This window comes from Argentina silus (genome assembly GCF_951799395.1).
Source record: "Argentina silus genome assembly, chromosome: 8".
In the NCBI taxonomy this organism is placed as follows: domain Eukaryota; kingdom Metazoa; phylum Chordata; class Actinopteri; order Argentiniformes; family Argentinidae; genus Argentina; species Argentina silus.
Genome location: NC_139662.1, coordinates 4112079 through 4124657, shown reverse-complemented (window position 1 = coordinate 4124657; position 12579 = coordinate 4112079). Strand labels below are relative to the sequence as shown.

General features: G+C 41.3%; 1 protein-coding gene across 1 annotated transcript; it reads left to right on the top strand.

Annotated features, from left to right (window-relative positions):
- The first annotated feature begins 2360 nt into the window (after positions 1–2360).
- On the top strand, positions 2361–5119 carry rbm15 (RNA binding motif protein 15). The gene has a single exon (XM_083675438.1). It carries the CDS (start codon positions 2489–2491, stop codon positions 5066–5068), a length of 2580 nt encoding a protein of 859 aa, XP_083531564.1. The 5' UTR covers positions 2361–2488; the 3' UTR covers positions 5069–5119.
- Positions 5120–12579: the final 7460 nt, after the last annotated feature.

Here is a 12579-nt window from a genome sequence, read left to right as displayed (position 1 = left end):
GATCGCAAGGAATACCTTAGGGATGATTCATTATTCAGGACTGTTGAACCATTTTCAAGGCAATGCAGCATGATTTCCTACATGAGTATCATTTGTAAATTGTTTTTTAATGACACTGTGAGATGAGGGTTAATACATGGGTCAATGCCTAAAACGAAGAAAAAAATATTTTGGGTCAGTTTTTTATGCAACAATTTGTGTTGTTTTATTGCAGGAAAATACCAAAACTGTAATTGTTAATGTGACACTCCCTGCTCAATTGCTTATTTCGTTTCTTTCTCTGTGCACTTCACTTTACTGCTTCTTGCAGTTCATTCTACAGTAGTTACTACAGATCTGATGTGTATAGAGTGCGCATGGGCCTTGGCAACAACCCATCTGGTTGAAATGACTATGTGCCCACTCCATGTCAGATGTCCTTACAAGACTATCTGGGTGATTATTGGTATGCATCTTCTGTAGATAAAAAAAAAGATTTACAGTAAAGGAGGGATCCTTCAAACCTGCAATAATTCCCTAAAAGGGTAGATTGCTTCGGGCAAATATTTCGTATTCTCTTCCCTTTTGTAGGTCCAGTATGACAGCAGTGCTGGAACAGATTAGCTGCCAGTCCCCCTGGTCTGTGCCGTGTTTTGTATGAGCCAACATGTGGTTCCAATAGAGAAGCGGCAAACCCGTCAGAAACACTTTCCACACCCACAGCTTCAAATTCCAGCCAGGCCCTAGGAGACAGCAGTACTCTGGCTATACAGCCTCACTGATTAAATCCCAGATCAAGTGGATGAGATAAGAGTACCCTTCAGAAGAGATAAGTAACTAAGGAGATGGCCAGCTTGAAGAAAGATGAGGAAGTTGTGGATAGTGGCCATGTCTTTCTTAGGTTATGAAAACACATGTGACTACAGAACAGACAAAACCTATTTCTTACAATGGGATAAGTGAAATTGACACTTGGAAAATGTAACATTTAGGCTATTGTAAAAACATCACTCATACAGAAATATAAATCACAGTAATTCTTTTTTAAGACAGATTTGCACAAAATAAATTAATAACAATAATAAACTATTTCCATGTAGACTAGTCATTAAAAAGGAGCGGTTTTTACCAGAACATAGTGTGCAGTGAGGTAGGATGTGGTAAAAGTGTGTAGTCACTAAATCAGGCAGACCTGCATTGCTGTTTGTCATTAGTGAAATGGAGTCATTCATCAAAAATGAACGGCTTAGGTGTGCAACAATTCCTCATCCATCTCAGTTTACTTTCTCCCTGTCAGGGTCATTGGGTGACTGCTGTCACTGGAGTCTGTACTTACATATAATAACCTCATTAACTACAACAAATATATAGTGTCATTAAAATAGGTAAAGCTGTCTTCTGATTCCAAGTGCACAAAGCTTTGATCTACACCAGAGATTTATCTTGACTCTATAATAGATTATATGTATAAATCAGAGATGTAGTAGGCCTACAGCTATTTTGAACTTGTAGACTGATGCCCATACATCTTGAGATTAAATTGTATTAACAATTTTGTTCCAATAAGCCCATAATTGGCATCATCTGGTGTAGCCTACTGTAACAGTAAACATGAACTAGGAATTAAGTTAGGGAGGGAGCTCAGTGTGTCAGGTTGCATTGAGTTGCTTTCATAAGACGGGAGAGGGGAAGTACTTTTAGCAGCTGATCTGATGGAAGGAAAATAAAGAAGATAGAGGAAAGAAGAAAAGAAAAGAACAAATAAACTATAAACTAAATCACTAGATCTTACAAATTCTTGACTGTTTTGTGTTACAACATGCAAATAAGAATACAATACAAAGAGTTGATAAGATTTTGTTTGGAAATAAAAGAACAGGACAAACACGTTTTTATAATCAGGTTTAAGCTACTTTTGTAACTCTTTGCAGCTGAGATGCCGCCATCATGTGGAAAGACTGCGAAATTGCAGTTTCTGCCTCGTCTGACTTCTCACTTCATTTATATGTTACATATTGTTCATTAAGTTCTAGAATGATCAACCTAAATAATCGGAGTATTGTGTGCATGCAAACGTAGTTAATGAAATCGGATCAAATAATGATCCATAATGGTCCTTAATGATCAGATCTGTTCACAAATCAATCACAGTGTGATGGCACAAAGCATGGGGGAGAGAAAATTGATAGACAGCCACTTTGCGCGTACCTAGAATATGCTGTTCTTATTTTATTTCACTTTCATGATAAACATCATGATTATATGATATCTGTCTGAATAGTATTGCTGTTGATTGACATTCTCTGTTGTTTTCCACCCACTTTTTCCTCCAATAGGCTCGAGGAGGCGGGCTTTGACAATAGTCCTGACAAAATGGCCGATGTTGTTGTTTTGCCGCAGGGTCAGTGGTCATTAGAATTAGCCATTTAAACAATTTACCACGAGAAATTACAGAAAAAACATAATTTAAACTTTCAATCACTGCAAAGGCTCGGTTAGGTCTACTGAAATGAAAGGCAAAGAAAGGTCGCCTATTAAAAAGCGCTCACGGGCTTTGGACGATATTCGAGACAGGGGAGGAGGCCACCCAACCAGCAAGAAAATGGGAGCTATCTCGGTTTCCTGCGGGAGTAATAATGGAAATAGCTCAGCTAAAAGTGACGGAGGGTCTACGAGAAGGAGTCTGCTTGGTGAAAAGAGAGAAAGGGATTTTGAGGGACAAGTATCTAGTCGAACAGGGAGTAACCATAATTATCCAAATGTTGCTACTAGCTCTATCGGCAAGAATCATAACCTAAACCTGACACTCGATTTAGCCACTCCAAGGACTAATTCTCGCGGAGAACAGCGAGCTCAGCCTCCCAATAACGAAAGTGAGTACAAAACTCTGAAAATTAGTGAACTTGGCACTCAGTTGAGCGACGAAGATATAGAAGACGGACTGTTTCACGAATTCAAAAAATTTGGTGACGTGAGTGTCAAAATCAGCCGAAGCAACGACGAACGAATTGCGTTTGTTAACTTCAGAAAGCCCGAGGACGCCAGGGCTGCGAAACATGCACGGGGCAGGTTAGTGCTCTATGACCGTCCTCTGAAAATTGATGCAGTGTACATTAATAGGAGGAGAAGTCGTTCTCCAGTTGAAAGAGACCCATATGCTGCAGCTCCAGGCCACAGACATTTGCACACGCAGAGACCCCTCTCCCCATCTGGGCTTGGATATAGAGACTACAGGCTGCAGCAGCTGGCTCTTGGGCGACTTCCTCCTCCCCCACCTCCCTCTTTGCCCAGAGATCTAGAGAGGGAGAGGGAGTTTGCACTCTTTGAGGCCAGGGCACGTCCAGCTTTCATTGCAGAGCGAACTGCTTTCCGTGAAGAGGATTTTATCTCTCCAGAGGATGACCAAAGAGCCAACAGGACATTGTTTTTGGGCAACTTGGACATAACCGTTACAGAGACTGACCTGAGGAGAGCTTTTGACAGGTTTGGTGTGATAACAGAGGTGGACATAAAGAGACCCACATGGGGGCAGACCAGCACATATGGGTTTCTTAAATTTGAGAACCTTGACATGGCCCATCGTGCCAAGCTCAGCATGTCAGGCAAAATTGTGGGCCGCAATCCCATAAAGATTGGTTATGGTAAGGCAACTCCCACCACACGCCTATGGGTGGGTGGACTTGGCCCCTGGGTCCCCCTAGCAGCACTGGCTAGAGAGTTTGACCGCTTTGGCACAATAAGGACTATTGACTACAGAAAGGGGGACACCTGGGCCTATATCCAGTATGAGAGCCTGGATGCTGCTCAGGCAGCGTGCACACACATGCGTGGGTTTCCCTTGGGGGGCCCAGAGAGAAGACTCAGAGTGGACTTTGCTGATACAGAGCACCGCTATCAGCAGCAGCAGTTCCTGCAGCCCCTCCCCCTACCACCGTTCGACATGGTGGCAGAGTCTTTTGTTCACCGCGTCACTCCTGAACCACTGAGGGTCAGGGAAAGGACTCCACCGCCGTTGCACTTCAGAGAAAGAGAGCTCTTCGCTGGGGCAGAGTGGCCCAACCCTGCTATACGTGAGCGGGTACGTGCCACCGCCTTCGATCCACTGGAGCACCTGGAACGTGAGCGGAGGCCACGGGAACCCTGGTCGCTGGAGCGGGAGCTGCAGGCCCGTGATCCTGCACGCAAGCGCCGTCTAATGGATGATGGCAGACATCTAGAGGTCTCCCCGGACAGCAGCACTGAGCGGGCAGGCCGCCGTCGGCGCTGCCCCTCCCCTGATGGCAGCCCTGGGGGAAACAGCCGAGACGGTGGCCGCTTCAGTGACTCAGAACGTCCCCTGCGGAGTGACAGGCCCTCCCCTGCACATGAAAGACACAGCAGCCTCGAGCGAGGTGGGGGGGAGAGGAGACTCAAAGGCCAAATCCTGTCGGAGAGGGGACCCTCAAGCAGCGGGGTCTCGACAGCAGGAGAGCGTAAGCGCAAGGCGGGGGACAGCGGCAAAGGCCCTGCCAAAAGAGAGCGCTCAGAGCAGGGGAACTCTAAAGGTGGCCAGTCGTCCAAGCAGGAAGGTGGTGGCAAGCTTAGTCTGGCCTGGCATGGCATGCTGCTACTAAAGAACAGCAACTTCCCCGCCAACATGCACCTGCTGGAGGGTGACCAGGCCGTGGCTAGCGATCTGCTCATCGACGGCCCCACGGGGAGACAGGTGGGCGAGCTGAAGATCACCCAGCGTCTCCGCCTGGACCAGCCCAAACTTGATGAGGTTTCCCGGCGCATCAAAGTGGCAGGCCCTGGCGGCTACGCGGTCCTCCTAGCAGTCCCCGGGAGCACAGAGGAGGTGTCGTCCTCAGACCCAGCGGCTTCAACTCAGCGGCCGCTACGCAACCTGGTCTCCTACCTAAAGCAAAAGCAGGCAGCCGGAGTCATCAGCTTACCTGTGGGAGGCAGCAGAGATAAGGACAACACGGGTGTCCTCCACGCTTTTCCTCCTTGTGATTTCTCCCAGCAGTTCATAGATTCCTCAGCTAAAGCTCTTGCTAAAACTGAGGAGGACTATCTGCTGATGATTGTAGTTCGTGGAGCATCTTAACAATCAGAACAAGCAAACATCAAAAATTGTAGAAAAAAAAAAAAAAGAGAATCTGCGATGTGTCAGTAACTATTGCATGCTGTGTGTTCTGCTTTATGGGGTACAGTAGTCTGTTTTGCGTGTGTGTCACCATTTGTTCCGCCAAAAGAAATACAATCCCCTCTTACAAAGTTAAAGAATGTGTAATATGGGCAGCCTGTTTTATGGAAATGTATGCAGAGGCATACATTATTTTGAGGATTTAAATATGTAAACCAGTTGGAGTATATAATATAGTACATTCTAGGAATAAATTGTGAACATTTAAATTGTGTTTTAAGTAAGGTAAAATGGCACCGTTTTTGTTTTAATTTATGAAAACATCTTGAACCACTGTATGTGAGTAGCTACAACTCTACTGCAAAGTATTATTACTGTTATTACTGTCTTGAATCATTTTATGTATAATACAATCAGTTGAGTCATTTAAAGGTATTGATACAGGCACTATCCTCAAAATATTCTCCCCAAGGCCCTTTGTTGAAGAACTGATTTATCAAGCATTTGGCCAACAGTTCTCTATTGTCAAGTTCTATGTTATTATAGTCAACATTTGAAAAAGATTAGATACCATTTGGCCTATTTGAACCTTTGGTTTGAACAGAGGTGTAGATTTCTTGCAGAAACATTAGGCTAGATAGACACACAGTTACAGACCTGTTTCTATTTCATGTTGGGTGGGATAAACCGTTATGGCCAGATAGTCCTCCATATTAATACATTGATTCCCAGGCACTGTTGTATCATCAAAATGATCTAAACCAGGGACACTGGTATACCTTAGCCTGGTCAAGCAGACCAACTGGCTGGTTTTACAGGACTAATTTCCCCTACCCTGTATAGCTGGTTTTGGTTCATGTGTATTATGTATAGCTAGTAACAACTACACATATATTGTGTGGGGATAATTCAAGGGATGCTTGTCTTATGAACATTACAAAATAGCCTGAGAATTTTGAACTTGACTCATTAATTGAGTTTTTAGATACTCTGTATAGTAGACAACCTTATGCTTTCGTAGGCTTATGTCCATTTGGGTTCCAAATGTGTTTTTAATGGTTACTAGTTGTTACTAGCTACAGTATATACAGTTGTTCAATATGATTAGAAACTTTTTACCCAGCTAATCTAGATGCGCCCATTAAAAAACACAATGCTACACAAACTGGCACTGTAAGACATATGCTTAAATGTTTTTCCTGGAATGTCATTGTGTACAATTGCTTTAGCATCACCCTATCCTTGCCAAGATGGATTGTGATAAAATTACATTAGAGATGAAAAGAAAGACTGTTAGGATTTTTTGTGTTGACATTTGCTGGTCCGGTTTCATCTTTCTGCCTTTAAACCAATCAGTATACTTATAATGATCACCTCTACAGAAGGCTATATCACCAGATAAACCAGAAATGTCCAAAGAGAATGTTTAGACACTTATTATACCAATACTCAATCATAAGTAGAAAATGGTGAAATAATTATTTATTTTTATCACCAGTATTCAACATTTGAATATCTGTGGAAAGAAATGGATGTGTTCAGGAAGTCCGTTCCATGTGACTTCAACTGTGGACTTTCTATGTCTGGATATGCAAGTACAGGGCCGAAGCTTCACAGGAACCTGAAGATAAGGAAATGTAGTATTTGTGCATTTTCACTGACAAGGCAGCTTTTAAGTTGTGAGTCTGCATTTGTGATGACTGTTCTGTTTTAAGTGGAAAAATATGACCTCTTGCGTTTTGCTATTGTACACCTGATTCAATGGGAAGAAAAGAAAAGGAAACCCCACATGCAGCTTATGCGAAGCTGTTAACATACACTTAAGTGCATTTATGCACTTATGTGACCGAATATCAATAAATTGTTTCATTTGAGGGAAACTTGTTTATGACGTGGAATTGAATTGAAGAAAACTGCTCAACCCTGCTTTGTTGTATTTCGAAGGAATTGTTGTCAAATGAATTGTGGTTTTCTGCACACGAGAAGGGAGACACCTCTTTGCCAATTGTCAGAGCCAAGGAAAAACCTCTGCTTTCGGTGATGCTCATCCGTGTTTCCTCACAGGCCATTAAGGAGCTTGTGAGTTGTTCTTGATGAATAACATTCCCGTGCTCCCCAGTGCCCCCCCACCCCCTATGTCCTACTGTGCCACCAGGTGAACACAGTAAGACAGGATCAAAGAGCCTCTGCTGGCCCCTGTTTGCAGCCAGTGTCCTGCTTTGCTGTGTGCATGCAATTGCAGGACACACATGGGTGCAGTTTGGGAGGACGGGGCTGAAGTAATCAGTAGCCCATGCCCCTTCTTCACTGTTGTCTTTGACAATGTTGTCATAGACTCCCCTTCCCTTTGAGGTTTGTCTGTGCCATGTCCCTTCTTTCCTACACAAGCAGGGGGATCCTGCCACCGGCTGCCACACATGCTCCTCTCCATCAGGAGTGTGCTTGATTTCACTCTGAAGTGGGTTAACTCACGTTGCACTGCTGAGGGATTAACCTTGATCTCAACGTTGAGCTGATCTCAACGTTACCCAGTTAAAAAGGAGCAATTATTTGTTTCACTTATTTTTTATTTCCCGGTTATGATTTGATTTGACTTGTTTTTTTCACTCCATGTAAGCAGTGAAGAGGATCAGCCATTAACATGGCTAGGAATATTGTTAACACAATTGTTGTGTTTTGCTCCGGTATATTGACCTCTGGTTGAACCTTTTCTTCAGAGGAGGTCAGGGAAGGGAGTGTTTGTTCAGCTGAGATTTCCCTGACAACCGCAGCATTCCAACATCATCTACCTAACATTTCACGTGAACAAAGGAATAAAAACAAAAAGCAGAATGAGCATTTCACTTTGAAACATTCTCACACGTGTTGAGGGGATCTTGTATTTTATATTCTGACAGTTCAACCAAGATGCTTGTTTGTTTTAAAGTATCCCTATTTCAGGAAGAAGCACTTCTGTTTATCAAATCACCTAGCACCCCCCCCCCCCCCCCCCAAACTACAGTAATATAGCCCAAGTCCCTCCTTTTGTCCTGAAAAAAAGACCCCACTGGAGAAACATTGCTTTCTAAAGGATGAGAAGATCTGCAATAACCTGACACATTCAACCTGCTAGACTGCAGCTGGTATCACTGCACTAGTACCACTGCACTAGTACCATAAGAACAGGATGTGGGTGAGTAAGGAGAGTGAAAACCCAGCTTGCCAGGCCTTTAACGTAAGCCTGTGAGCAGCAGAGGTATGTATACTGCACCAATATTTTGTCATGTTCCTCTAATAACACACTTTTACCTGCATTTAGTGTAGTCTGGCATCAAGATTTGGATCATGTCTATTTATGTTGATTATAGATATTCAAATTGGGGTAAACATTTTTTTTATCCCTACTAAATGCCTGAAGTTATGCATTGACAGAACAAACAGGACCACTGCCTTAGAGCCCTCACATAAGATTGGTGTTCCCAGTTATAACCAGCTCTGTAAGTATCTACACAGTACAGCTGTCAATTAACCAATGATGTTTGTACTGCTTAAAAAAAACATCCGATGATGATTGAGAGGGAGCTTTAGCCACAGTACAGTACATACATTCAGTAATGCAAGCCAATATGGATAGAAAACAAATTATGCGTACATAAGCTCAGTTTTCATGTGCACTAAGAATAGCATGTACCTAATAATCACACTTACTCAGTGGTTTTCTGCCTGTGAAGGAGAAAGGAGTATCTACATGTTTTGGTTAGATCATTTCATACTAGCTATATGTATTGGTACATACAGGGACTACCCAGCATTTCACACAATAATCTTTAACTCCTGACAGTTGCAACAATCTCTGCAAGTCAAAAGAAATAGGCTCTTATTGATCCCTAACATGCCCAGAATATCTAGGCTGTAGCACATGACCTCTTGTTTTGTTCTCTGTGGAACTCCTTGGCAGACAACCTCTACTACCACTACAACAGAGGCCTTAATGAATATAGTTGATTACAACCATAAGATGGAGATATTCACTCCAAGGCTCTTAGTCCCCCGTAATCCCACCACATGACAGCAGTAAGCTACATGCATTAGTGAAAAGTGCTCAGTGAAGGGACACGCTTATCTATCATAAGGTCAAATTAGTGTAGTGGGTTCTTTTAGTTTCTTGGGGATGTGAGCACCCTGTGTGCAATCCTACATTACCAACAATAGAGTGTTTTCTTCTACAATCAATAACACTTACTTTTAAGTAATGTAGGATTGTACGCAGGATGCTCACATCCCCAAGAAACTAAAAGAACCCACTGCTCACCTCCATTACTATGCAATTACAAAGCAGTTACTAATGTAACAATGTGTTAATACAATTCTGTTGCTACAGTGATTACAGAGGTACGACACAGGTATAGTGTCAACTTACTGTAAACTGTGACCAATATTTGTTTGCAGTTGTAGCTATATTTGGGGATGACCACCAGATTTTGTCACTTGATGATATGGTTACCTAACAATGTCTGACAATGTCCAGTTTTTAGACAAATTCTATAAATACATATACATACAAATACTATAAATAAATACAAGTATAGCTCAAGATCATAAAGGTATGCTAACCGCAGTGTGTCAACAAAGCAGATGTATTATGAAGGCCCAAGCACTGTACTGTACCATGGGTGAAGACAGTATTTGATTGATATGTAGTACACTGTCGCAAGACTATTTTTAGGCTAAATTCACTGCTCCATCTTGTTGCTGCTCTCAAGTAATTAACAGTACAAACACACTGATGTCACTGTATGAACAGGTCAAATAAAACTGTTGCTAGACTTATACTCAATCATACAGTCACAGGATTTTCAAATGTTTGTTCCCTATGCAGTTTTATTCGAACACAATATGAGCCCCTCTTCTGTGTCTACCCTGGACCCAAGCATCATCAGGTACCTTGGACTGTAAGTACAGTTTTAGATTTAATCGAATTTGTGATACACCATATACAAGTGTTTTACTCTATGTAAAAGTACTCTATATTTGAACCAAACTGTCCACCTCTTGACTTATGTAAAATATTCTGTCATTCTATTTTCAGTAAATGTGTCAAGTGATGCAATTTTATAACAGTATGCATGATAAAAGTGTTTGTCAATGTTATCTATCACTTTTATCCGAAAGACATTTGGTCATTGTGTTTTAATAAAAGTTATTTAAATTATAATTTGTTGGTGTTTATTATGGTGAAAATTGAGTTTGTGTTAGGTATCAGGGAGTAAAAGACACATACAGCATGGATGACTGCTATCTTCACATATCTGAAGCAGAAATTACTCTACAAACTTGCTATGACACGCCACTTTATTGCAACTGATTGTACAGTCTGTTAAAAGGCGTACAAAGGGACTACAAGTTTAGGTGACAAGAGTTGTGACCAATATGAATATGATTGGATAAGCATGTTTTCTAACCTCAATCAAAATTGACACCTGAGACCAACATCAGTGATGATGGTCTTGATCATGGTGATGGTTCAACAACAAATGCTATTATTGCATTTTCAATACAATATCAAGTATAATCCAATACATGAGTAACTTAAACATTTCAGATGTTACCAATACACTTTTAGCCTATTAGTGGTGCCTAAGGGATATACATATTTTATAAACAAATGTTGAACACGTTTCAGGATATTGCTTTAACATACCCCAGTATTGCTATAATACACAACACTGGCACAAAAATTGCATAAGAACAGGATAACAAACATTTAAAAAAAAAAATTTAAAAAAGAAATTAAAGCATGTAATATATTTTTTATACATGATTAACAAAACATTCAGTGGCCCCTATTACTCTTGAAGTGAATACAGCTCTTTAGACATAAAGTTTGAGTGTGAGTATAGCTACAGTGCATAACTGTAAATTGAGAATTTCTGAAATAATACAAAGAGCTTTGCTGGGCATTGTTTGAGTGAGTTGAGGAAATATGTGGTACTAATTGAAACAGCATTCTTTGCGTTGAAGCTTTATAGTGCCACTAGAGGGCGATATAAAACAAATGTTCATCACTCAAATGTTAGTCTCACTATTACTCAAATGTAACATTCAGAGAAATGTTGTGAAGAATGAGGAATAAATGTGTGGTAATTGGTATGTATTGGTATATTATTAAATCTAGTATTCCTGATAAGGTTCAGGGTGTAGATTACTGATATGTCTTTGGCTCACAGTACAGGAAAGTTAGTAAATATACAGTACATTATATAAAGGCAAATAGTGGTGATAAACAAGTAACAAATTGACATTAAACACATTAAAACGTATACAACATACAAATCTAAAATACAACAGAATTTAAGCAACTGATAGACTCCAATATCTGTAATACAATTGTAAATTGCATTGCCAGTCTGGCTGCCTGGAGGCACTGACAGAACAACCCTATTCCCTATCCTACATACCGGAGCCCTATCCTGCATACCGGAGCCCTATCCTGCATACCGGAGCCCTATACTGCATACCAGTATATGGGTAGTAACAACTAAAGGGAGAGAGTGATAAGCGAATAATGTGTCTGTCTTTGACTGGGTCAGTAGTTTACACAGTAAAACAGCACCAACCAAATATCCCCACAGAATTTAGACTGACAGCTGCATAAACTTGATTGCTGTGTCCTCGGCACCTGTGGCTTAGAGCACGCTTATGTTTTACCTTGAAGTCAGCTGCAATGTACTCCAAAAATCACTTCACTTCTGCTAAGAGTCATGCAAAATTGTGAATGAGTTGCATTGTTGCTTAAACCGTGTGAGCAGTAGGTTTAAGGAGAGAGAGAGCTATTTTATAGCAGGAATAAACTTTCAGTACACATTCATTACCATGATATGTCAAAATCTCCAAGAGCGTCACCATCCTGTATGGGTGTGATTTTAACAGCCATAATATTTTTATTTTTTTTTGCCATATTTTGTGAAATAACAGACTACACATCCTCTAATTTCACAAATTGTATAGCCTACTTTGTGCACTAGCCTAGTGAAGTTTCCCCCCTTTACTTACTTTTGACATTTGTGGTTAACCACACTTAGAAAGATGAAATAGGAAGCATAAGAATTGATCTCGGCAAACCTTGCAAACCTTAAACAAATGAGATCAACCAAACAGATTGGTAAGATCCAACCCATGATTAATTTTACAGAGCAATCATGATTAAGTTCACAGACAGCTGCAGCGTTATCCGGTCAATTGACCGTTTTTTGGGAACACGTTCTAAAGCTGTCTAAAGTGCAGGTATGCTAGGTGACAATGCAATTTCCCCAGGTTTTCATCCACCCTGATCTGCTCTCCCACAGTCCACCTCAATGAAGGTCTCTGAACAACTGTGTACAAAGTCAGTTCTCCTCAGTGTTACACATACTACAGCAATAGTTTGATCATTAATGCAACTATTTTCAAACCAAAGTGAGGTTGCTGTGCCATGCTAAATTGTAGCTTGGTAA

Coding starts and splice junctions, on each gene's coding strand:
- rbm15 (XM_083675438.1), top strand. CDS start 2,489: ATGAAAGGCAAAGAAAGGTCGCCTATTAAAAAGCGCTCACGGGCTTTG.